The sequence below is a fragment of the Podarcis filfolensis genome, assembly GCF_964270895.1.
Source record: "Podarcis filfolensis genome assembly, chromosome: 14".
In the NCBI taxonomy this organism is placed as follows: Eukaryota; Metazoa; Chordata; class Lepidosauria; order Squamata; family Lacertidae; genus Podarcis; species Podarcis filfolensis.
This window is the reverse complement of record NC_139616.1, coordinates 9229199-9251901: the sequence shown is the minus strand read 5'-3', so window position 1 is coordinate 9251901 and position 22703 is coordinate 9229199. Positions and strand designations below refer to the sequence as shown.

Genomic DNA, 22703 nt, shown 5'->3' with positions numbered 1-22703 from the left:
AAGTTAAGCTTTGATCTCATCTGGAGAGCCTGATGGCTGGATCTGAGAGCAAATAATTTCACTGGAACACAGATGGAATCTTCTGGAAGAGGAAAACAGTTGGTGAGTGGCAGTTATCAGCCAGGACGGCAAAGCTGTCTAATGAGGTAGGGTGGAAGAGAAACAATAGCTCCTTGAAACACATTGTTTCTGGGAAATAGGTGAGTTGGGAATCAACTGCTTAGAAAAATGGTGGCAACGGGAAGCTATTTTAATATAGAATGCCACTCTCAATCTGTCGGTAATTTTGAAAGGGAGATCCAGAGCAGGAAAGTGGTATTGGTGTGAAAAGATAGAAGGCTGGTACTGACAAAAGCTATTTTCCACAAACAACACAGAATTCCTGGCGATACTGTGTATGTATTGAGTAAACCATACGCCTTGTGTGAAGAGGCTATATTCATCCCAGCAGCAGTAACCTTATTGCTGGCACCTGTCCTGTCTTGAGAGGTAATGGAGTGTGCCTCCAGGGTGAAATCGAACCGCAAGCCTGGGCAATGTGGATGGATGTCCTGGGCTGCCCAGACGACGACCTCCTTCTGGGCCCTAGAGCCCAGCCTGGTCTTGCCACAGTGCCCCTGACCCACTCACCGAATGGCTGCCCACCCAACGTTGGAGGGATGCACCCACCAAAGGCTGCATTGACTTGCCAGCTGGACTTCCCCCTGCGTGGGCAGGCAGGCAGGGGGCGCATCGCAGCCCCACGAACCCTCTGTGCCCCACACTTGCCTGGCAGCATTAGCGGTGACCGTTACCAGGCTCAAGGTGAACCCTACACTTGTTGCCCATATGCTTCCGAGCCCCATTAAAAGTGCTGTTTTTGACCTTGAAAGCTCTTTACGGCTCAGGACCCCAGTATCTTCTAGAACATCTCTCCTGATACAAACCTACCTGGACCCTTCGACCAGGCATAGGCAAACTCGGTCCTCCAGATGTTTTGGGACTACAATTCCCATCATCCATAGTTAACAAGACCAGTGGTCAGGGATGATGGGAACTGTAGTCTCAAAACATCTGGAGAGCTGAGTTTGCTTATGCCTGCCTTAGACCTTCCTCTGAGGTTCTTCTCCAGGGACCCCCTCTGAGGGAGGCTTGGATAGTGGTGACATGGAAGAGGGTCTTTTCAGTTGTGACTCCCTATTGGTGCTATGTGCCTGGTACCTTTCGTGACATCTTTTCAGCATCATTTAAAGACTTATATTTTCCCCCCAGGCTTTTGATTGACTAAGACAATACTGTTTGCTATTACTATGCCCAAAAGCTTCCTGTGGCTGCTATAGGAGTTGTCTAGTTCCTTTTGCTTTAAGTCACTTGGAGTTAATTGGGTAACACATGGCAAACTAAATAATAATAATAATAATAATAATAATAATAATAATAATAATAATTTATTATTTATACCCCGCCCATCTGCCTGAGTTTCCCCAGCCACTCTGGGCGGCTCCCAATCAAATGTTAAAAACAGTACAGCATTAAAAACTTCCCTGAACAGGGCTGCCTTCAGATGCCTTTTAAAGATAGGATAGCTGCTTATTTCCTTCACATCTGAAGGGAGGGCGTTCCACAGGGCGGGCGCCACTACCAAAAAGGCCCTCTGTCTTGTTCCCTGTAACCTCACTTCTCGCAGGGAGGGAACCGCCAGAAGGCCCTCGGTGCTGGATCTCAGTGTCTGGGCTGAACGATGCGGGTGGAGACGCTTCTTCAGGTATACAGGACCGAGGCTGTTTAGAGCTTTAAAGGTCAGCACCAACACTTTGAATTGTTCTCAGAAACGTACAAATAGCAATGATATTGCCCTGGGAGGGAAGACTCTACTGAAAGATCTCACATCGAGTAGAGTTTTGCCACAGTGCAGGATGTCCTCACATAACTGCCGCCCAGCCTTGATTATTATGCTTTATGATAAGCTCATTTAACTCCTTTTTCATCTGACAGGATGGCTCTATCTTGACTGCTGCCTTAGGGCATGTCTTTCTGCTATAATGTCCACACCCGCAAGCAAAAACCCTTCAACTACCTCATTTACTACAACTGAAAAAGAAGCCCAACCTGCCGGCGCCAGTTCTTCTGAAACCTCTTGGGAGATACATGCAGATGATTTCACCAAGGAGTTATCCTGTGCTATATGTCTAGAGCTGTTTAAGGAGCCTGTCATTCTGCCCTGCGGCCATAACTTCTGCAAAAATTGTCTAGAGGCAGTATGGGGGAAAAAGGGAGTCTTCTGTCCACAATGCCACGCGAGCGTTCCGGAGCGAAAGTTCATAGCAAACAAAACACTGGAGAAAATGGCGGAAAGGATTAAGACCTTTCATGTGGGGTGCCAGCAACAGAAGTGCATAGAACACAGCGAGCCCTACACCCTCTACTGGAAGCCGCAAGAAAAGCTTGCCTGCTTCAGCTGCCGAGAAACTCAACAACCCAAAGAGCAAAGCACCCAGTTTCTCCTTATCCCAGATGCTGTCCAGATTTATACGGTAACCATCTTACCAAGGCCTGATCAAAACATGGGAAATGATCCAGCCAAACTCAAGTGGAAATATGCTAGTCCTACTCAGAGCAGGCCCACTGGAGTTAATGGACACTACTAACTTGGATTTCTTAATTTCAGTGGGTCAACTCGGAGTAGGGCTCTGGGCTGTTTTGCACTTACCTTTTTGCCCCAGGCACTGCTCTGTGCTTTAAAGCTCTGTGTCAAGTGTTTTATTTTCGCCCCAGATTTCCCTGCGAAAACCTGCGCTTTGGTGCTCAGTTGGAGCAAATGGCAATTTAGGCTTTCTGCAGGTTGCCATTTGCTCTGATTCAGCTTTAATGAGCGGGTTTTTGAGGGGAAATCTCAGGAACAAAAGAAGAAGAAGAAGAGGTGCTCAACACTGAGTTTTAAAGTGGATGCGCCCCTACCTGGAAAGAGTGGAGGAAAGGTAAGTGTGGACAAGCCCTTAGCTAAATACAACCCAAGCTTTTTAAAACTATGCTGGTTTCACAGGGAAACACCTAAGTACCTACTTATCAGGTCCACTGAAATCAAAGGTGTGTATATATGTTTTAAAGTTAGCTGGGCGTTGCTAAGGACTTAAAAGTACCTGCCTGTGACACAAATTTTCATGAATGTATAGTGTTCCTCTGGGAAAATGAAGTTGGGTGGTTGAGGTTCCACCAGCATCTTGCTTTGCGGCATGCTCAGCTGCCCTATAAACATTGTTTAAAAAGTTTTTGTTTTTTTTTAAGGTGGAAGGGTCAGGAAATTGGGGGCCCAGCTCAAAAGATCCAGTTTTTGGGCCACCTGCTCCCGTCACCCACAACCTCCTGGCTGGTTGGATAATGTTTTAGCAATGGATGGAGATGATCCTGTACAAACATTTTAAAATGCTTCCATTCAGTAAGCAGCCCTCTAGCTCAAATAGACTTTTCTGCTAACTGGATGCAGCTTAGAGCCTTACAAAACAAACAAACAAACAAACAAACAAACAAACAAACAGCTTTATCACACACAAGTGGCACAGATTAGTTGCTTCATGGACTGCTGTTCTCATGGTTGCATTTTGTGCAGAAGGAAAATTCCATGTACCCAGGACAGCCTATTGCCACTCATGATGATGTATCAACTGCAACTGTGGCTGCCATGTGCAGAATCGTGCGGAGTATCACAAACACATGTTGGGTAGCACCCATGTCACTCCTGATGATGAGCAAAACAGCATCTGTGTCAGAAAACATTTTAAAAGTACTTTTTTCTTTTTAAAAATATTTTTAAAAGAATTTCTCCTCTTTTTTATATGTGGATGAATCTGTCAAATTTGATTATTCCAGTTGCAAATTTAGTTTGCCATATATCTGCATCAGTTTGCAATGAATATTCATCAGCATTTTAGTGCACATTTCTCCGGATACACACATTTTTTGTCTACTATGTGTATTTTTGCAACCAATTTTCTTTAATACCATGCATTTTTGTATGTTATTATCTAAATTTTGTGTATGCTTTCCCCATATATGCACATGTTTTTACACCATTTTGAGTTGTAGAACTGTATCACAAGACTTGAAGGAGTTGTGGGTTCGAGTTCCCACGTTGGGGGAAAATATTCCTGCGTTAGGGGGTTGGACTAGATGGCCCTTGTGGTCCCTTCCTATGATTCTTCCCCTCCCTATGGTTCTAGGACTTTCTAGAACTTAAGTTCTAATTTTTCTGTGGGGGTGAATGGATGACATGTGAGTTAAAGTCGCCCTCTAGTGCATGAAGATGGGAAATGCAGGTCTTGCCCAATCCTGTGCATATATTTACAGTACTTGGAAGTTGGCTTACTTAGTATTGCGATTTACGTGGTTTTAGTTGCAGATGGCATTACTGTTACATCAAAGAACCTCAGCCATGACGCAAAGATACTTCCTGATTGGCACAGCTCAAAAAGAACAGAGATGGTGCCTACATAACAGCTTGCATTCTGCCAGTGATTTTCTAAATTTCTAGCTGTACTAAAAGTAACACTTTTCCAGATTAACTCATCTGCCAAGGAATGTCTGCCTCTCTGTCATGGACTCCTTGCATGTTGCAGAGAGTTATAGGAAGCACATATTTACAGTATATGCCTATCCGGTGCTTTTTTTCTGGGGGGTACACAGGGGTACACATACCTCTAAACATTTTGTGAATCTAAGTTTGGCCTCATTGAGGGTCAGGGGTACCTTTACCTTTTTATTTCAATATGAGTAGGAAAAAGAGAGTACCCCTAAACATTTTTTAAGAAAAAAAAGCACAGTGCCTATCTATATAGTAATATGCTTGTGAAAGATGTGAAATGCAGTGACCACCACGGAAAAGTTACATGCAATTCTGGTAATGCTGCTGGCAAACTTAAATGGGACTGATCACCTTCCTTGGATATAGAATGATTGAATTATTTTTTATAATTATAGAATTATTCTGTAGATTATAGAATTATTCCTATCCCCCTCCAGGAAAAACTGCTTATGATGAGAATGCAGCTGAGGTCCATCATGATGAAACTTGAGATGTTGAAAAATGCTCAGGAGGAGAAGATTTCTAGTCATAAAGTGAGTAGCATTAATTTGTGTTTAAGAATAGCAGCAGCAGAATTACTTTGTCTATACACCAGAGTGTTCATGCACACGTGGGTCTCACAGATCCGATTTTTTCCTTGTAGCTTTGGTGCATGTTTGTCCACACACGAGCTCTTTCAATTGATTTCTGTCTGAATGCTTTCCCATCCACACTTGTGGGTGGTGTTTGATGAGGTGTGTTTGCATTATGAGCTTCCGACTTCTCCTTTCAGTTAACACTTCCCAACCCTCCCAGAGTTCTGGAAGCCTGAAGACCATAGTGGGCACGCCTCCATGTATTTGTTTACCTGTGCATGACCTATTTTTTATTTTTGAGGTACAAGTCATCAGATATACCAGACTTGCACAAAAGAGGCAAACAATTTCAGATCCTCCGTGTCCCTATTTAACAGGGGCATCCTTGATTTAGAGAAGCTGTCCCGGTATCTGATTTGATCATGAAATGTCCCGCTTTTCCTTAGGATGTCCCTATTTTCACTGGAGAAATGTTGGAGGGTATGGAGCTGTCTGAAGGCAATACTGTATAGGAAAGGATTTTTTTATAAAATGGTTAATGTTTTATTTTGTTTTATTATATGTTGAAAGCCACCTAGAGTGGCTGGGGCAACCCAGTAAGATGTATGATGTATAAATAGTAAAATGATCATTATGGAATGGGACGTACCTATTTTCATCGGAGAAATGTTGGAGGCTATGCAATTTTTAAAATGTACATGTGAGCCTAGCCACGCCAGTAGTAGGCCATTAAGGAGTGCCTCACCATTGGACATAGTGGTTTGTGGAAATGGATGGGACCAAGAAAAATGTCATACATGTAAAAAATGCCCCACTCGGCCATCCATCCGCAAAGTGAACTGCAGTACACCCACAACTGGGTAACACGAGATTTTATATTAGATTCCACCCCACCGCTTCACTGCTTAATCCATAGTTCAGGAAAATTCAAATTATAATTAGGGAAAGTATAGGCTGCCCCTTGGATGAGGATAACATTGTGTGAAAAACAGGCACACATGGAATGCACTGAATCCACTTTAAACTGGATAATAGTAATAGTAATAATAATAATAATAATAATAATAATAATAATAATAATAATTTATTATTTATACCCTGCCCATCTGGCTGGACTTCCCCAGCCACTCTGGGCGGCTTCCAAAAAAATATTAAAATACTGTAATACATCAAACATTAAAAGCTTCCCTAAACAGGGCTGCCTTCAGATGTCTTCTAAAAGTCTGGTAGTTGTTGTTCTCTTTGACATCTGGTGGGAGGGCGTTCCACAGGGAGGGTGCCACTACCGAGAAGGCCCTCTGCCTGGTTCCCTGTAACTTGGCTTCTCGCAGTGAGGGAACTGCCAGAAGGCCCTCGGTGCTGGACCTCGGTGTCCGGGTAGAATGAAGGGGGTGGAGACGCTCCTTCAGGTATACTGGACCGAGGCCGTTTAGGGCTTTAAAGGTCAGCACCAACACTTTGAATTGTGCTCAGAAATGTACTGGGAGCCAATGTAGGTCTTTCAAGACCGGTGTTATATGGTCTCGGCGGCTGTTCCCAGTCACTAGTGTTTTCCATACCTACATTAAATCAGTTGAATGAAGGAAGCTAACTAACTAACTAGAATGCTGTGCACATACTTCAGTTTACTCTGAACCCAATGTGCTCCCACCACTGGTTTGTGAAACCATGTACACATGCTGTTAGTCACAATCCACATCTGTTCTGTAGTTTCTTGAGAAGTTTTGTGTTTTGATGCATTTCCCCCCAAAGTAGCTTCAATCTTATTTGAACAATATCAAGAAGCCTGCAACTTCTCTCCATCCAATGGTGTCAACAGACACCAGGCTACTTAGAAACACATCGAGCCATACTGAGGCACTTAACAATATGTAATGAAATTATCACCATCATCATTATTATAATTATCAATGATGTGCAAATGCAATTTGAAACCCAGTGGAGGGGAAAGGCCCCAACTATGTTTTAATCTAGCCCAAGCTAATTTAGCCCAAGCTAACTGAGCTCTGTTCAGTTCTGGTACTGAAAACAAATTCTAATATCAGGATGTGCTCAGAGATACCTTGTTCTTTAATTGCACAAGGTCTGGTTGACAGATCATGTGATTTTAGTAATAAATAAATAAAATAAATTTGACACGCCTGAAGTCTGCAAACCCCTGATATAAAAGTAAGCTTGTCTGGAGTTGTAACTTGATGCACTTCGAATTTGCTCTTGATTGCCTATTATTAAAGAGGAAAAGAAAATCTAGAGAATCCCCCCAACAATAATGTTGCTATTTTAATAATTGTGTGCTTCCAGATGGGGTCTTAATACTGCGAAAGGGTCACTGAAATATCACAAAGCAGTAATAGACAACAGTTTTCAAAAAAAGAGAAGATCTTACTTATTTATAAAAATACTTATATCAGCTACTAGAGTACCCTTTGCTTTGTCTGATAAATTACCTTTTTTCCAGGAGAACAGATTGCAATTTCAGTACCATATTTCCTTGGAATTTCTAAAACTGCACCAGTTTCTTCATGGCAAGGAGAAAATGTACATCAATCAGTTAAAAGAAGAGGGTGAAATTCTCCTCCAAGAAATGGAGGCAAATCTAAACAAACTCCAAGACCAAACACAGAGCGCTAAGGATACCCTGGTCTGCATCCAGGCCCGTCTGTACCAGCAGAATTCTGCTGGCTTCCTGAAAGTAAGGAATTTGGACTTAACCGTACAGCATTGTTTGGGTTATTGTCCATGGGTTATTTCAGAGATTTCTAGTCCAGTCACTGCATGCTTAGTATAAGGAAACAGCCCATAGTAATAAGGAATATGTTAATGAAAAAAGGGAGTTTTCCAGCTGCAGGAAATGATGCCATTACTGCTGCTCCGAAAAAAGCCCCCGTGTTGCATTACCCTGTGTTTCCCCTTGACTGCATCACTTGAGCTCTGAAGGTCCTGACCAGGGAGATGCAAAATGTCCAGCAATTTGTGGCACAGGAAGAAGCCCTAAATTTCTATGAGCTAAAGCACACATTTTATTTGGGCCCTCTTACATGGAGGTGAGGCAGGAAGCCAGTCAGCCAAACTAATAATGAGGTGAGCAGTGGCCTTCAGTGTGTGTGTTGTGTGCCAATTCACTACCCCACAATGCCTGCTGCCAAAAGGCTTTGATACTTAGGCCTTAACACCTATGCTAGCCTGCAGCTGATATAGCAAAGATTTAGGAGAAAATTCACACTAGTTGGCTGGTAGGATTTAGGATGCGGCAGTTAATCTACTGCTTTCCTTCCTCCCTGTCCCCACATAGAGTTGTTTTGCCCCTTTATTAATGGAAGCTGAAAACAGAAGAAGGGAATGTGGGATACAGCAACAACAGTATGTTTTTATAGCCTCGCAAAGAGATTTGGTGAAAGCAGCTTTTTAGATCACCTTGAACATCTGTGAGAAAAGAAACACCTTCTGGGAGAGGAGACAGGCAGGCTGTGAGGGGCATCGATTGGTTTCTGGCACAGTGAACCACCTGTCCTGTTTGGGTTTGCTAGGTTCCACATATGCTGAAAGTGTGTCCCAAAGACCATTAGTAAATAACTGTTTTTTCCCCTCTCTCTCCTTTCCTCTGACAGGGAATAAAAGCTTTCATGGAAAAGTAAGTGTGAGTCTGTGAGCAAGTGTTATCGAAACAGTAAGGCAGGCTTTCTTTAATCAGTCAGGGGACAAGCCTTATTCAGGTGTGGGTACCAAATGTGAGTGTGATAGGGTGGGTAGCAGGAATGAGTATACTAGCCATGACCTTGAAAGTTGGCATGTGTGCCAGTGGCAGGATGTTCTCCAGGGGACCAGGCTATGCATTCTTGATACCTTGGTTCTTGGTATCTTCTATGGATGCTAAATAAGTTTCGCCATATGTAATTAAGGGCGATATTTCATATTACAGAAGAGTAGGGCCTGGTTCAGACATAACACTATACAGATAACTCATAACTTATGCCTATTTAACTTGTGAACATTGAGGCTTGGGTTCCAGGCACACACACACATAGTGGGTGGAAAGTGGGTGATGTTTGGGCGGCGGGGGTGGGGGGGGAACCTTTGGCAATTTCCCCCACCATTGCACCTAATGTCTTTTGACTATACTCAATTTTTGCATTGTGTGCTATCTCCGGAACGTAAGCTTCACATAAGTTGAGAGTTGCCTGTAGCATAATTTAATATTACAGGAATGAGGTAGCACGAGCCTTGGGCTCGTGTGCTCTTCTCTTCTGCTGGCATATGTCAGAGTGTAGGGATGGAAGAGAAATTTGATTTTGTTTGCATTTTGAGGAAAAACTACCTCAGTATTTCACATTTTATGAAACAGTTTCTGAACTGAAACACAGCTAGCCGTCAAAATTTGCACTACTCTGAATTTTTCAGTGCAGTTCTGCATCCAAATTAAACGTACATTTTAGTTAAAATAACATGCAAAATAGCATTATATTAGGGGCCATTAATTGCAAAAATATGTACATTTGTCAAAACTGCATACAAATGTGTCCTTAGTAGGAGAAATGCACCCAAAAATGTTGGCAAATTTTAAAGAACTTTTTTAGGGAGCAGGGGGATGGACAGAATATTAAACTGCTATAGAAATGTGGAGAACTGAATTTAATATTCGGAATATGAGAAACATAGGGAACTTATATTTTAATTGGTCACAAATGTATCTTCAGGCAAATTATGGCTTAATGTGAACATGAAGCATACTAGTACATGCTGCTGAAAATTTATCTTTCCGTTCCTCCCTTGCTCCAACTACTGCTGCACCATTATTGTTATTTTTATTCATTTATAGGGTCCTATTGTAGCCATTTCTGCAATGCCTCTTACAGTTCTTAATCACTGTCAACAATACTGAATATAGTAATGCATTATCTTATACAAACATGTTTTAAGTATATTTTGAGCAGTGCATCCCACATTGTCATTATACTTTTGAATGCTTTGATGACCTTTGGCTAAGCAATGAAGATTTGTTTTGATATGTGAACCACTACAGTGGTTGTTTACAGAACCCTTTTTTCAGGCAGTATCACTTCCTGCTAACTGGAATGTGAATTCATGATTTGTGCAGGATGGAACAGAAAACGGAAAATTCATCTCTGGGTGAACTAGTGATCGGAACTCTGAATGCAGGGGACTACAAAGGGCCCATACATTATGCCGTATGGAAGGAAATGAAATCCATCCTCAGCCCAGGTAAAGCTGTGTCCTGTAACACTTACTCATCTTTAAATCAAACAAAAGCTGCAGCTCTATACACACACGGGAGTAAGCCCCACTGAACTAACTTCTGAGTAATTCTAAAGATACTGCAGCAAGGCATTAGAAAATTTGGCACTGCATTGTGGTCAAAGGCAGGAAAGGCACCATAAATTTGTATAAGACAGTGCTGTAAAATGGTTTAAGAGAAAAGACAGGCAGTCACTGAGCTTCACATAAGTGTTCTGATTCCTCTTTCTCACCACAATAAGGGCTTGCAGGATCATTTGTTGTTGTCTCCTGTTAGTCTCCCACAGCACAGGAATATAATTTAAGAGAGTGCAAACATCTACCAATCAATTTCTTCAAAACAAAGTTAACATGAACAATAATTTCTAACCTAAAAGAAGATACCTCAGAGAGGTGTTTTCAGTGTTACATCACCAGCATCTGCCTGAACTAGCAAATTCCTTTCTCTAAAAATGTTGTGGAGTCCAATATACATGGAACATCATTTTTTGCTGAATTAATCTCCGTTTTAAATCTCTGCTTCATCACTACATATAGATGCTGAAGCAACTTTTCAGTGAATAGAGGTGAATGGAATGCTCTATTCATTCATCAACAAGTTTCTGAAAATCCAATTTACAACATTTCCAAAAACATTTCTCAACAACCATTACACAAATATCCAACTATTTCCTTTAGCAATATTGGAGATATCTAGTTACTCAATGCCTACAGTCTATAAATAGACACTAAAAGGTGCTGTAGCTGAAGATACTGCCGTTCAGCATTAGTGAGTTAAGTGGCATTTGGACTGCAAACTTTAAAATGAAAGTGGCAAAATTTAAAATGACATTGTATTACTTTTTTGTTGGGACAGGGAATGCAGGTTTTCATGAATAGCTTGCATATCTTTACATCTAGAAAAAACATTTCTTAATTTTTTTCATGTATTTATATCTCATTTTTCTTCCACTATGGAACTTAAGACAGCCTAAACAGAATTCTTAATGGTTTCCAAACTCAACATTCGCCAAACCCAGACTTGCTTAGCTTCAGCAAAGCTGTTGAACTAAGATCTTAGCTGGTGCATTAAAGAGAACATCATATATTGAGGAATCAATTTTTTTGCATAACACATTCTGACAGTAGGGTCTTATTTATTGGGTGTATTTACACTTTTACAATTGTCCTTAAATGTCTCCAATGCTACAATAGTCATGTTTTTCTTGATCCCACCAGACATTTCCTTCCTGACTCTGGACCCCAAAACCGCACATCCAAACTTGGTTCTCTCCGACAGGATGACCTGCGTGAGACATACTGACACAAAGCTAGTTTTGCCGGACATTCCAGAGAGATTTGACTGCAGCGTTTCTGTCCTGGCGGCTGAAGGGTTCACCACTGGGAGACACTACTGGGAAGTGGAGACATGGAACAAGACCAAATGGACCTTGGGGGTTGTGAGAGAGAGCATTAACCGTAAAGGGAACTACCCACTGTCACCCAAAGAGGGCCACTGGCTTATAAAGCTAAGGAATAAGAATGAGTTTAAAGCCATAGACATGGAATCAAAACCTCTGGCCCTGTCCAAAATTCCCTCTAGAATTGGGGTGTTCTTGGATTATGAGGGTGGTCAGGTATCCTTTTATAATGCAGACAATATGTCTCACATCTACACTTTCATGGACAACTTCGCAGAGAAACTCTACCCATACCTTTGTCCATGTCTGAATGACGCAGGACAAAACAGTGAGCCCCTGAGACTTGTTGCTTTTCACTTATAGAGCCAGGGTGAGAAGGAGCACCTAGTGTAAAATAGATCTCTTTCACCCTGAGCTATTTAGATACAGACAACTAACATGATCCGGTGCTAAGATCCCATTGTCAATGAAAGGGGACGGCAGGTGCCCCTGGACTTCTTTTGGGACTTAACTCTGGCCCTATCATTGGGACCTGCCCTGGTAGCTATCCTGACCCTTCCTGTGGTCCAGCTTCAATTCTGCTACACAGCCCTGCCATGTCTGAAAAGCAGGATCCCACGTAGGTCCCTAAAAGTGGCATCGCAGTTGAGGCCTACGGCATTCTTACACTAACCACTCCTAATTGTAAACTTGTAAGGAGAGATTAATTACATATTTTTCCCCTGAAAGGCAAAAAATTAAAATTATTTTTTTTTAAAAAAAAAGCCTCTCAAGTTCACAATGTAGCACAAGTTTAGCACATGTATAAAATTGTCCACATGTATATTTATTAGAAAAATATTCAGCTTCGAAATGGCAATGAGCAGAAGCAAAGGTTAATAAGTAATAACTCTGGGATAAAACTTGTTCCCCAACAAAAATGTTTTGGTGTGTCCTTTTGTATTTGTTTGATGAAATCCAATAAAAAGAATACTCATATCAATTTCAGTGTGCTGCTGGGCTCTTGAATAAAGTTCAAATAATAGTCTTAAGAAAGGTAAATGTTTATGTCTGTAGACCATTATTATCTGGCTTACACAGGTTTTGCACTCATTACACTACCCTACTGCAGTGCTAGCTGGGGTTGAAGGGTGCTATTTTTAAGGAGAAAGTCACACAAAAATGCTGATCAATTTCTATAAGGATTTTTTTAAATAAAAAAACCTAAAACATTTCCTGCAAAAATGTGGAAAATTGAATGTAAGATTGGAAAAATGAGAAACTGGGGAAACTGGCAGATTCATCCATCCCTTATTGTGATAGATATACATAACTGTCGGTGGAAAATCAAGTCCCTAATTTCACCATGACCCCATGTTGTAAGATGTTTTCAAGTAGGCTTTCCGTTTTATTGCCCTTTATGCTACCAAGACGGGCACTGGCAGCCAAAATATATCAGAAATCCTCTTTCACATTATTGCAACCTGCCATAGCTGGGCAGTCCCAGCAAGGCCCACCAACAGAGTAGGGGCCTAGCAATGGAGACTTTGCGCACAAGCCTTCAAAACCTAGATTTGGCCTTGTTCACGATTAATTGGTAGATTTGAATTCTGACAGGAATGCTGGAAAGTCAGTATAGCCTATATTGGGGTGGGGGCAGAGACTGCCTGGGACACCCTCTGTGTGCAAAACTCCACGAATTCCTGTGAGGAAAAGCAATTTTTTGTGGGTTCTCTTTTGTGCGCAATACACTGGAAAACGTGTGCACGTATTGGTCAAATGTAGTTGTGGAAAGAGGGTGGAGACATATTCCTCCCTCCTTCGCTCTGCAGGATTTTGGTTTCACTGTATCAAAAAAAAAAGGCGGGAAAGTGGAGGCCTGTCAGGACCACCCTTTACCTCACAACAGGATGTTCAGGGGCTGCAGCGCTTGGTTTTCTCAAAGCGTCAGCCATGAGCTCCGTGGCCTTTGGGGTGAGGGGAAATCATGACACTCTGAGGAAGGAAAGCGGAAGATCTTATATCCCTCAGCCTGAGGAGAAGGTTGAGGGTGAAAGTCAAACTCTCTGTTTTCATTGAGGGCAGGGAATTGGAATGGGTGCCAAATTGAATATTTTTATTTTTTTTGTGGGGTGGGGGTGGGTGGGCAAGTAAGCCCTGACTTGCAAAATCGATCCCATGTCACGGAGCACTCACATCATTTGAAATGACAATGCCCATCAACTTTTTTGGGGGGGAGGGGGCAGCCCCCTCAAATATTTTATTTTGGCTCCTATGGGAGATGGGATCGAGAGGGCTTGGTGGGAGCAGCTAGCTTTGAAGGGATGGAGAGCTCTGGCACAGCAAACATCTATCATCCATCTATCTATCTATCTATCTATCTATCATCTATCTATCTATCATCTATCTATCTATCTATCATCTATCTATCTATCTATCATCTATCTATCTATCTATCTATCTCTATCTATCTATCATCTATCTATCTATCTATCTATCTATCTATCTATCTATCTATCTATCATCATCTATCATCTATCTATTTATCTATCATCTATCATCTATCTATCTATCTATCTATCTATCTATCATCTATCTATCTATCTATCTATCATCTATCTATCTATCTATCATCTATCTATCATCTATCTATCATCTATCTATCATCTATCTATCTATCTATCTATCTATCTATCTATCTATCATCTATCTATCATCTATCATCATCAATCTATCTATCAATCATCTATCTATCTATCTATCTATCTATCTATCTATCTATCATCTATCTATCATCTATCATCATCAATCTATCTATCAATCATCTATCTATCTATCTATCTATCTATCTATCTATCTATATCATCTATTGGTATAGAAAAAATAGGGGTGGTTTACTTTTGCTGCCCAACTCCCCAAGAGACTGAGTCCCCTAAGTCTATGATCGGTCAGAGATGAATGGATGGAGGCAGGAGGCTGAAAAAGCAAGGCAGATCTTTATTTTTTTCTGTTTCAACCGAGTTATCTCCCCTCCTAGCAAGGAGGCAAGAGAGACTATACCAGTATAAAGAATAATGTTGGCCCCGCAACCCTCAATATAAACCATGAACCTTTTGAGTTATCTCTTCACCTTGCACTCTGTCAAGAAACACCCTGTAAAGAAATTCCTGTAAAGATAACATAAAGGAGAAAGTATTAAGAATGCCATTATGTTTTGTTATTAAGCTGCCTTAAGCCTGTTATGCTACTAACTCACTCCTTGATTCTGATTTGCTTCATTTTTAATTTGCATCTTCAAAAAGGTTTAATAAAGAATTAGTAAACAACAACAGTTCAATGCAAGGGATGCATGTTTGCAAATTTCAAAACCCATATTTCAACGAGTAAGTATATTTTGAAGAAGAAAGATTATTCCCTTGTGGCATTTTTCTGCAGTTGCTGAAGGAGGAGTGATCACAAACCAGGATGCTGCTGATTATTTGTTCAGCAGTGATGCGTCCCACCCTGACACAAAAAGGTATATTTTGTAGCTGGCTTTATAGCTCAGTTTTTATCAATACCATACATGATCTGAAGTCTGGGCATTGTACACTAGAAGCTTCTGCTTCTACTGCTTAATTTCTGGAAGGAGAAGCGTTGGGATGTAAATCAGCTTTAGAATATCCTTCTGTATTGGAAATGCAAGAGGTATCTCACAGATATTTAATAGCTTGGGGGTGGAGGATATGCATATATTGTGGATTATATTGCCTATATACCTGAGAATGGAGATGATGTAAGGCTGTGGTTCCCAAACTCTCCACCCCCCACTAGCACATGAAAATTGCTGAGGCTTTTAGTGGACCACTTAATGATTTTTCTGGATTACTGTAGCAATTGTCATGTGCTGCCTGTGCTAGATGCTATATCGTTTTATGTATTTTATAGTATTACAATTTGAATTCCATTATCTTCAAATTGGAAAACTGTTAAATACAGTGTGGGAAATAAACAATGCAAATGCAATTAAAACTCAATATGAATATTTAATGTGCTGGATGCGCCGTCTCCAACCACAAATCCACATACGGGCTGCAGAACACCTGAATGAAGCTCATGGACCACAGTTTGGGAACTCCTGATCGAAGGCATTTTGCTGCCAAGGCAAAATATCCTAGCAGCACTCCCTTGTGGTGGTAAAAAATATAGCAACAAACAAACTAATTCTATTTAAGAATGCCTCCAAATCCTCTCTACCTTGGCTGATTTTTGGAGGAATTCATCCTGCTTGAGAATTAATTGAAAGCTGTAATTAAAACAATTGTTTGGATGTTTCATATTCATTTCTGTAACCCCCTTCCTCTTCCTCTAGAATACACCAGAGCTTAGATTATCTAGAAGACAGAGTCACTGTTTTTCATTCTTCTTATCTTACGGCATGTGTCAACTCTGAAACAAAAAACTCAACAGCATTAGGGCACTTCCTCCTTCTACCTGTCTGCTTGCAGCAAGGTGTGTGGGCACAAGTATTTCCCCCCCATTTCAATATTAAACTTGTTATTTAAGACAGGGGTAGAAACCTTGGGCATGGTGTGTGTGTATGTGTGAAAAGCAGTCCTTCAGTTTTCTCTGTCCAACCCTTGGCACTCTCACCTGGCCACACATCCCTCACCAACCCAGCTGAGCACCTGCCTCAAGTGCTTTTGCCTGACTAAAATGGGTCCTTGAAGTACTTCAAAGGCAAACATTGTTAGTTAAGTGATGGCCATTACATTGCATCAAGTGATAAAGCTGCACTGAAAGCCTGATTCTCTTTCCTTTTGTAATCCCGACAGAAATTAGGGGAAAAAACGGCAGCTTTATATGGGAGCAGATTTCCAACCCTCTGAAGTTGCAGGTAAGAAGAATATCGAATGTACATTACATGATTTTGATTTTAATTTAGTTATCTGTTTTGGTCTGTAACTTTTTTATTTTAGATTTTCACATACAGCATTTGTATGTACAGTATGGAATAGTACTCCAAAATGAAATAACTGAAATTTGCTGAAAGCATGAACTTGGTATGTAGTTTCCTCCTTCCTTTAGAGCTGCCATTTTTTTATATCCACAGCCCAGTCAACCTGTTGATGTAAAGTGCCACAGGGTGGAAGAAGAGACAAAGGCCAAGAGAGGGTTGGATAAAAGGTATATTTTGTATCAGATGATATTGTTGGATGTCTGTTGTTTTATGCAGTAGCTAAAATACACTGGTGGTGGCATGTGTTCAGTGATAGTGTCGATTAGCTAAAGTCAGTTCTCCCAGCTAGTTCTCAATTCTTATTTTTTTATTGGAAATGTCCAATATCATTATCTTTTTTTTTTAATACTATTTATTGAAGTTTCAACAGAATTACAAATATGAAAAAAGACAGAAAAAAGAAAAAAAAGGGGGAAAAAACACAAAGGGATAGAAAATACAAAAAAGAATAGAAAAAAAACCAGTTAAAAACATTTCAATCTTTCCATGTCCTGTCTTTCATATACTTATTTCTGTGACCTCCTCACGCCTCCCGTTTTTGTATTCTAATTCAATTAAATATTCCAGCAAATCCTTCCAACTTTGTTTTTATCCTAATAATTTATCTTAACATATTATAATTTTACCTTCTCTCTTTCACCAATTCATTTTTACTTAATCCTTTATATCCTTTCTGCTAAAACCACATAATTCCCCCCCCCAACATCTTTCTAACATTCCTCAATTTTGCAATATTTCTGAAGATAAACTTTAAATTTCTTCCACTCTTCTTCCACCAACTCTTCTCCTTGGTCTCGGATTCTGCCAGTCATCTCAGCCAGTTCCATATAGTCCATCAGCTTCATCAGCCATTCTTCCCGGGTGGGTAAATCTTGTGTTTTCTATCATTATCACTCCACCAACAGTAATTTTATCAACAATGCCCAGAGTTGTATCCAGAGTTAATCATCACTGGAATTAATCAACATGATTAACTTAAGTCTATTAATATCAGTGAGTCTACTCTAAGTTGAGCTTGGATACCCGATATGAAAGCATTAATTAGCTCCCCTCACAGAAGGGAAGTAATTTGAACCAAAGAATGTTAGTCTGCCGAAATGAGCTCCCACAGCCAGAAAAGATGTCTACATCAGGTTACTTAATGCATTTTGTTCCATTGCCTTGGCCTATTATTTTATTTATTTATTTATTGAATTTATATACTGCCTGGAGGTCTCAGGGCAGTGCATACTAGAAGTCATACAGGGCAGTCTCTACTAGAAGTCAGTTATATTGGTTTTATTCCACTTTATCATATGATGCGTCTGGACAGGTTTTGTTTGTGGGAATAGTGCTCTTCATGAATGCAGGTTTGTTGTTTTTTGTTTTTCTGTGTCTGCAAGATGTTATTGGCATCAAAATGCCAGCTTGTATGCTCCCCCACTTCATCTTGATTTTCCCATTCTGGGGGAAATCCTGTAAGTTAAAAAATCTCTGGCAACACATTTAGAATATATCGCTGGTTGTGTACACCGGTGATATATATTGGCATGTGACTGCCCAAAAGACTCATAGGAACTGCAGTTTATGTCAGAGCTACAATTCAAAGCCCTCTTAACAAACCACAGTTCCCAGGATTTGTTGGGGAAATTATGTGCTTTCAGTGTATGTTCCATACGAAGTCACAACCTGTTCACAGTAGTAAGCTCCCATGACTACCAACCAAAGTAATTCCAGGGAATTGACAGTTCCAAGAATCTTTATGAAGAGAGGTTGCCTTTTAACAGTTTGAACCTGTTTGCTTCATTAATATAAATGTCTGATGAATCATAGCTGGAGGCTGGGTCTATAAAATACAAAGCAGCACAAGTTAAAAATTATGCTCTTGTAAATCTCCTTCTTCAGGGCAGATTCTTGTCCCTTGAGTAGCAAGCTGATGGAAAACAAAAATAATAATCTGGAATTAAAAGACTTCTCTGGTGTTATATTGATTGTTGTAAAAAACAAAAGGCTTTTGAAAGTGTAAATAATAGCAAAATATCTGTCTGAAATTACAGTGAAGACAATCAAATCCCAGGGACAGTAGAAACAGTGAAGATGGCATATATTCCACTACAAGATTATCCAGCAAGCAATATGGTGATAGGTAAGAACAAAGCGTAGTTTAGGATTTATCACTTTTAGGATTTATCACTACAGTATTAATGCACATGACCTCAGTTTTAAGTACAGCATAAAGCCTATACAATAAAACACAAAACAAAGATTAAAAGCAGCAAATTTTAATCTGATCTTCATCAATGAATGGCAAATTATAACTTGCTCAGTTAGATAAGTTAAAAATATATTTAAACCCCTGGTTCAACAACTGTGGTTTTCCTAGAGACACAGGCTCTGTAAACAGTACACACCATACATTTAAAGCAAATTGAAGGGACATTCTTTCTCCCAAAGAATTCTGAGAACTGTGCTTAATGGCTCACAGAGCTACAATTCTCAGCACGCTCCACAAACTGCACTACAGGCATGCATCCTTAAATGCATTTGAATAGAACTGGTGGGAGATATGTGACAGCCTGGCTTAGAGAAATGGCAGGAGACCAGAGTCCTTTGTGACAGCTACTTCTTTAGGAACTCAGGTCAAAGTTTAGTTAGGTAAAGTGCAGCATCTTGAATTGGGCCCAGGAGCAAAGTCAAAGAATTAATCTTTTTAGAATTGGTGCAATGTGGGTGAATTTTCTACTAACTGAAGCTCCCAAACCTCCTGCAAGGGCGGTCCCACATAACTCACATTGCAATAATCCAACCATCACTCTAGCCAGATTACAGTGGTACCTTGGGTTACAGACGCTTCAGGTTACAGGTGCTTCAGGTTACAGACTCCGCTAACCCAGAAATAGTACCTCGGGTTAAGAACTTTGCTTCAGGATGAGAATAGAAATTGTGTGGTGGCGGAGCAGCGGCAGCGGGAGGCCCCATTAGCTAAAGTGGTACCTCAGGTTAAGAACAGTTTCAGGTTAAGAACAGACCTCTGGAACTAATTAAGTTCTTAACCCGAGGTACCACTGTATTGCTGTTCAGAAGTGGTCATAGCTGGCAAGCCAGACATTTCTGGTAAAAGGCACTCCATGCCACAGAGAAAACCTCCATCTCTAGTGACAAGACTGGATCTCAGTGTACCTTTAAACTGTGAAGTGTGGGTTTAATTAGTATGATTCATTTCATTTCATTTCATCTGTTTTGCCAACAGTTTCTGACAGGACTGAAGTGAATTTGTTATTGATTTCAGATATTAAAATTGAATTGGATTTACAATCCAGAAGCAATCCTTTTCATCCAGTTTTAATAGTTTTTAAAAAGCTGCAGTCAAAATAATATTACATTTATTCATGCAAATACACACAATTTAAATTAATGATATCTCTCTCTCTTCATATTCCTGTCCTTGGGTTATGACATCAGATCATAGAACTGTAGAGTTGGAAGGGACCCAGCCAGATCATCTAGTCCAACCCCCTGCAATGCAGGAATATGCAGCTGTCCCATATGGGGATCAGGACAAAATGAAATATGACGCTGGAGAATTATCCCTGAATTTTCTGTCTCTCTTAGAAAATGTCATTATTTTAAGAGCAGGTGTGTGTAGGATTGGATTGTTGGGCTAATGGAGGGCTTTTAAAAACTCTTTCCCTGTTCCTCTGTGCTGTTTAAATCACCTTCTCTCAAGTTGCTAATTGTGTCCCATTAGTTGAAATACAAGGGTTCCTCTTAAAGTCATGTATGCACAGCCACCAAAAAAAAATTGCTTTGTAATTGAGCTACTTAAGGCCTTCCAATATTTCTTTCTGTGTTTTGCAACATTTCTTTCTGTGTTTTTTAAAAACAATATTGAGATTGTGAAATGTGTACTTTTTAACCTTTACTTCACAGGTTATCCTTCTGCTAAAGAGATGAACAAATTCCTTGGAGAAATACAGGATTTCATTCCTGGCTGCTCTGATTACTTGGCATACTGGATTCCAAATGAAACAAGTATTTTCTCTGATCGAAAATCAAAATTAAAACGGAAGTTATAAGTAACGTTTAACAAACACATCCTGCCTCTGCATATTCTTCCTTGTGATTCTCATTTCTAATTTTCCAGATGTGCTTTACTCTGAATTTTCTCCTGAAAGGATTGCCAAATTTACATTAGAAAGTTTTGTCCTGCACGATACTTTAGAATTTGAACAGTTAAATTCTGTAAATAATTTATAATTTCAGAACTACCAAAAATTTTGTTGGATTTCTTTCCTATTACTAGAACTTACTTAAGCCAAATAGCAATGGTTTCAGTATTACTACTTCTGCACAGATGTGTGTGTCTACTTTTCAATGAAGCTGCCTTGGTTGCTTGCAAAGGTCATCTATAATACAAGGAGAAGCATTCTGAATTGCAGGGCGATAAGTTTTAGCAGCCCAATCTTAGGTCCTGCTTTCAGGCTTCCCACTTGCATATGGTTGGCCACTTTGAGAACAGGCTGGTTGACTAGATGGGCCAGCAGCCTGATCCAGCAGGCCCTTATGTTCTCGTTCCTGGTATAGCTTGTGAGGTAAAAATATGCAGTTGACAACACATCCAAATGTGATAGTAGAACACATACTTTCCATAGAGAGTGTGAAAAGTTTGCACCTTGGCACCTTTCACTAGGGCTGGGAAAAGGTCTCTGTCTCAGATCCTGTAGATCCCCTGCCACATGTGGTGCTTACAGATTGAGGTTTACTGTGGAATCAGTGCTGCTCATGGATGTAAGTTTGTCACACTGTCTACATCAGGGGTCAGCAAACTTTTTCAGCAGGGGGCCGGTCCACTGTCCCTCAGACCTTGTGAGGGGCCGGACTATTTTTTTGGGGGGGGGGAATGAACAAATTCCTATGCCGCACAAATAACCCAGAGATGCATTTTAAACAAAAACACACATTCTACTCATGTAAAACACCAGGCAGCCCAGAGATGCATTTTAAATAAAAGGACACATTCTACTCATGTAAAAACACACTGATTCCCGGACCATCCGCAGGCCAAATTTAGAAGGCGATTGGGCCGGATCCGGCCCCTGGGCCTTAGTTTGCCTACCCATGGTCTACATGGTTGTAATCAGCCTGTTTGCTAAATCTACCCCAGGTTTTGGTTTTTTTTTAAATCACTCAATTTCTGTAGACATAAAAAACATAAGCAGGATAAAGAATGGATATTCAGCTTTAGTTTAGCCTTTCTGAAGATTGCCTGAATGGAGTTCATGGACTTCCAGTGGTCTGCAGACCACAGTTTGACAACTCTTTGCTTTATGTATGCCTGAGTTTGGACTGTATTTCCACTCTGAGCTGCAAAGTTTTGGTTAAGTTGAACACATGCATGTTTTTCTTCAGATTCATAGGAGTGGGAAGCCCAGTTCTAAAACTTCCTTTGTCAAAGGCTACCCACTGGGAATTTTAGACTCTGGACTTAATGGTCTTGGTAGTAAGCAGTGCTCTTTAGATGGCAACATATGCCCATAGGCAGCTGGGCCAGGTTCAAGGCCCTTGTGTCACTGTACAAAGCCTGGCACAGCTTGGGTCCAGGATACCTTAAGGACCACCTGAACCCTTAAAGCTCAATCTGGTAACAGAGATAAGCGCAATTAGTTGCCCCTTGTGTTATAGAGTCCTGACCAGCCTCAACCAGAAGTTGGCCATTTAGTGTTGCTGGTCCCATGTTGTGGAACACTCTTCCAGCAGAGATGTGGCAGGCACCCTCAGTTTTGATATTCAGGTGTCTCTTGAACAGGTGTTTTATTTTTAATATAATGTTGACAGGCTTATACAGCTTTTAAAACATTTAAACCTTGTTTAAAGTTCACTGTTTTCTGAAGTGGCCGATCATTTTAACGAGTGTTCTTTACTGCTCTTAATGTGCATGTTTTCTAAAAACGATGCCCTTC

At 40.6% G+C, this 22703-nt stretch overlaps 3 protein-coding genes across 8 annotated transcripts in view; all 3 read left to right on the top strand.

Annotated features, from left to right (window-relative positions):
• Positions 1-22703, top strand: part of PPIB (peptidylprolyl isomerase B) — a 141187-nt gene that overhangs the window by 89023 nt on the left and 29461 nt on the right. The gene's annotated exons all lie outside the window — the stretch shown is intronic.
• TRIM69 (tripartite motif containing 69) lies at positions 74-12768 on the top strand. Its single transcript, XM_083586726.1, has 7 exons — positions 74-200; positions 1975-2513; positions 4996-5091; positions 7592-7825; positions 8742-8764; positions 10229-10353; positions 11605-12768. Exons 2-7 carry the CDS (start codon positions 2022-2024, stop codon positions 12147-12149), a joined length of 1515 nt encoding a protein of 504 aa, XP_083442852.1. The 5' UTR covers positions 74-200; positions 1975-2021; the 3' UTR covers positions 12150-12768.
• On the top strand, positions 12895-20836 carry TERB2 (telomere repeat binding bouquet formation protein 2). 6 transcript variants are annotated; one of them, XM_083587054.1, is made up of 7 exons: positions 12895-13025; positions 15201-15282; positions 16117-16256; positions 16580-16641; positions 16858-16931; positions 18801-18889; positions 20674-20836. In XM_083587054.1, the coding sequence occupies exons 1-7, from the start codon at positions 13010-13012 to the stop codon at positions 20817-20819; spliced, it is 609 nt and encodes a 202-aa protein (XP_083443180.1). In that variant the 5' UTR covers positions 12895-13009; the 3' UTR covers positions 20820-20836. The 6 variants fall into 6 exon arrangements, with proteins under 6 accessions (XP_083443180.1, XP_083443181.1, XP_083443179.1 ...); XM_083587055.1 differs by lacking the exon at positions 12895-13025 and adding an exon at positions 13117-13144; XM_083587053.1 differs by lacking the exon at positions 12895-13025 and adding an exon at positions 13117-13159.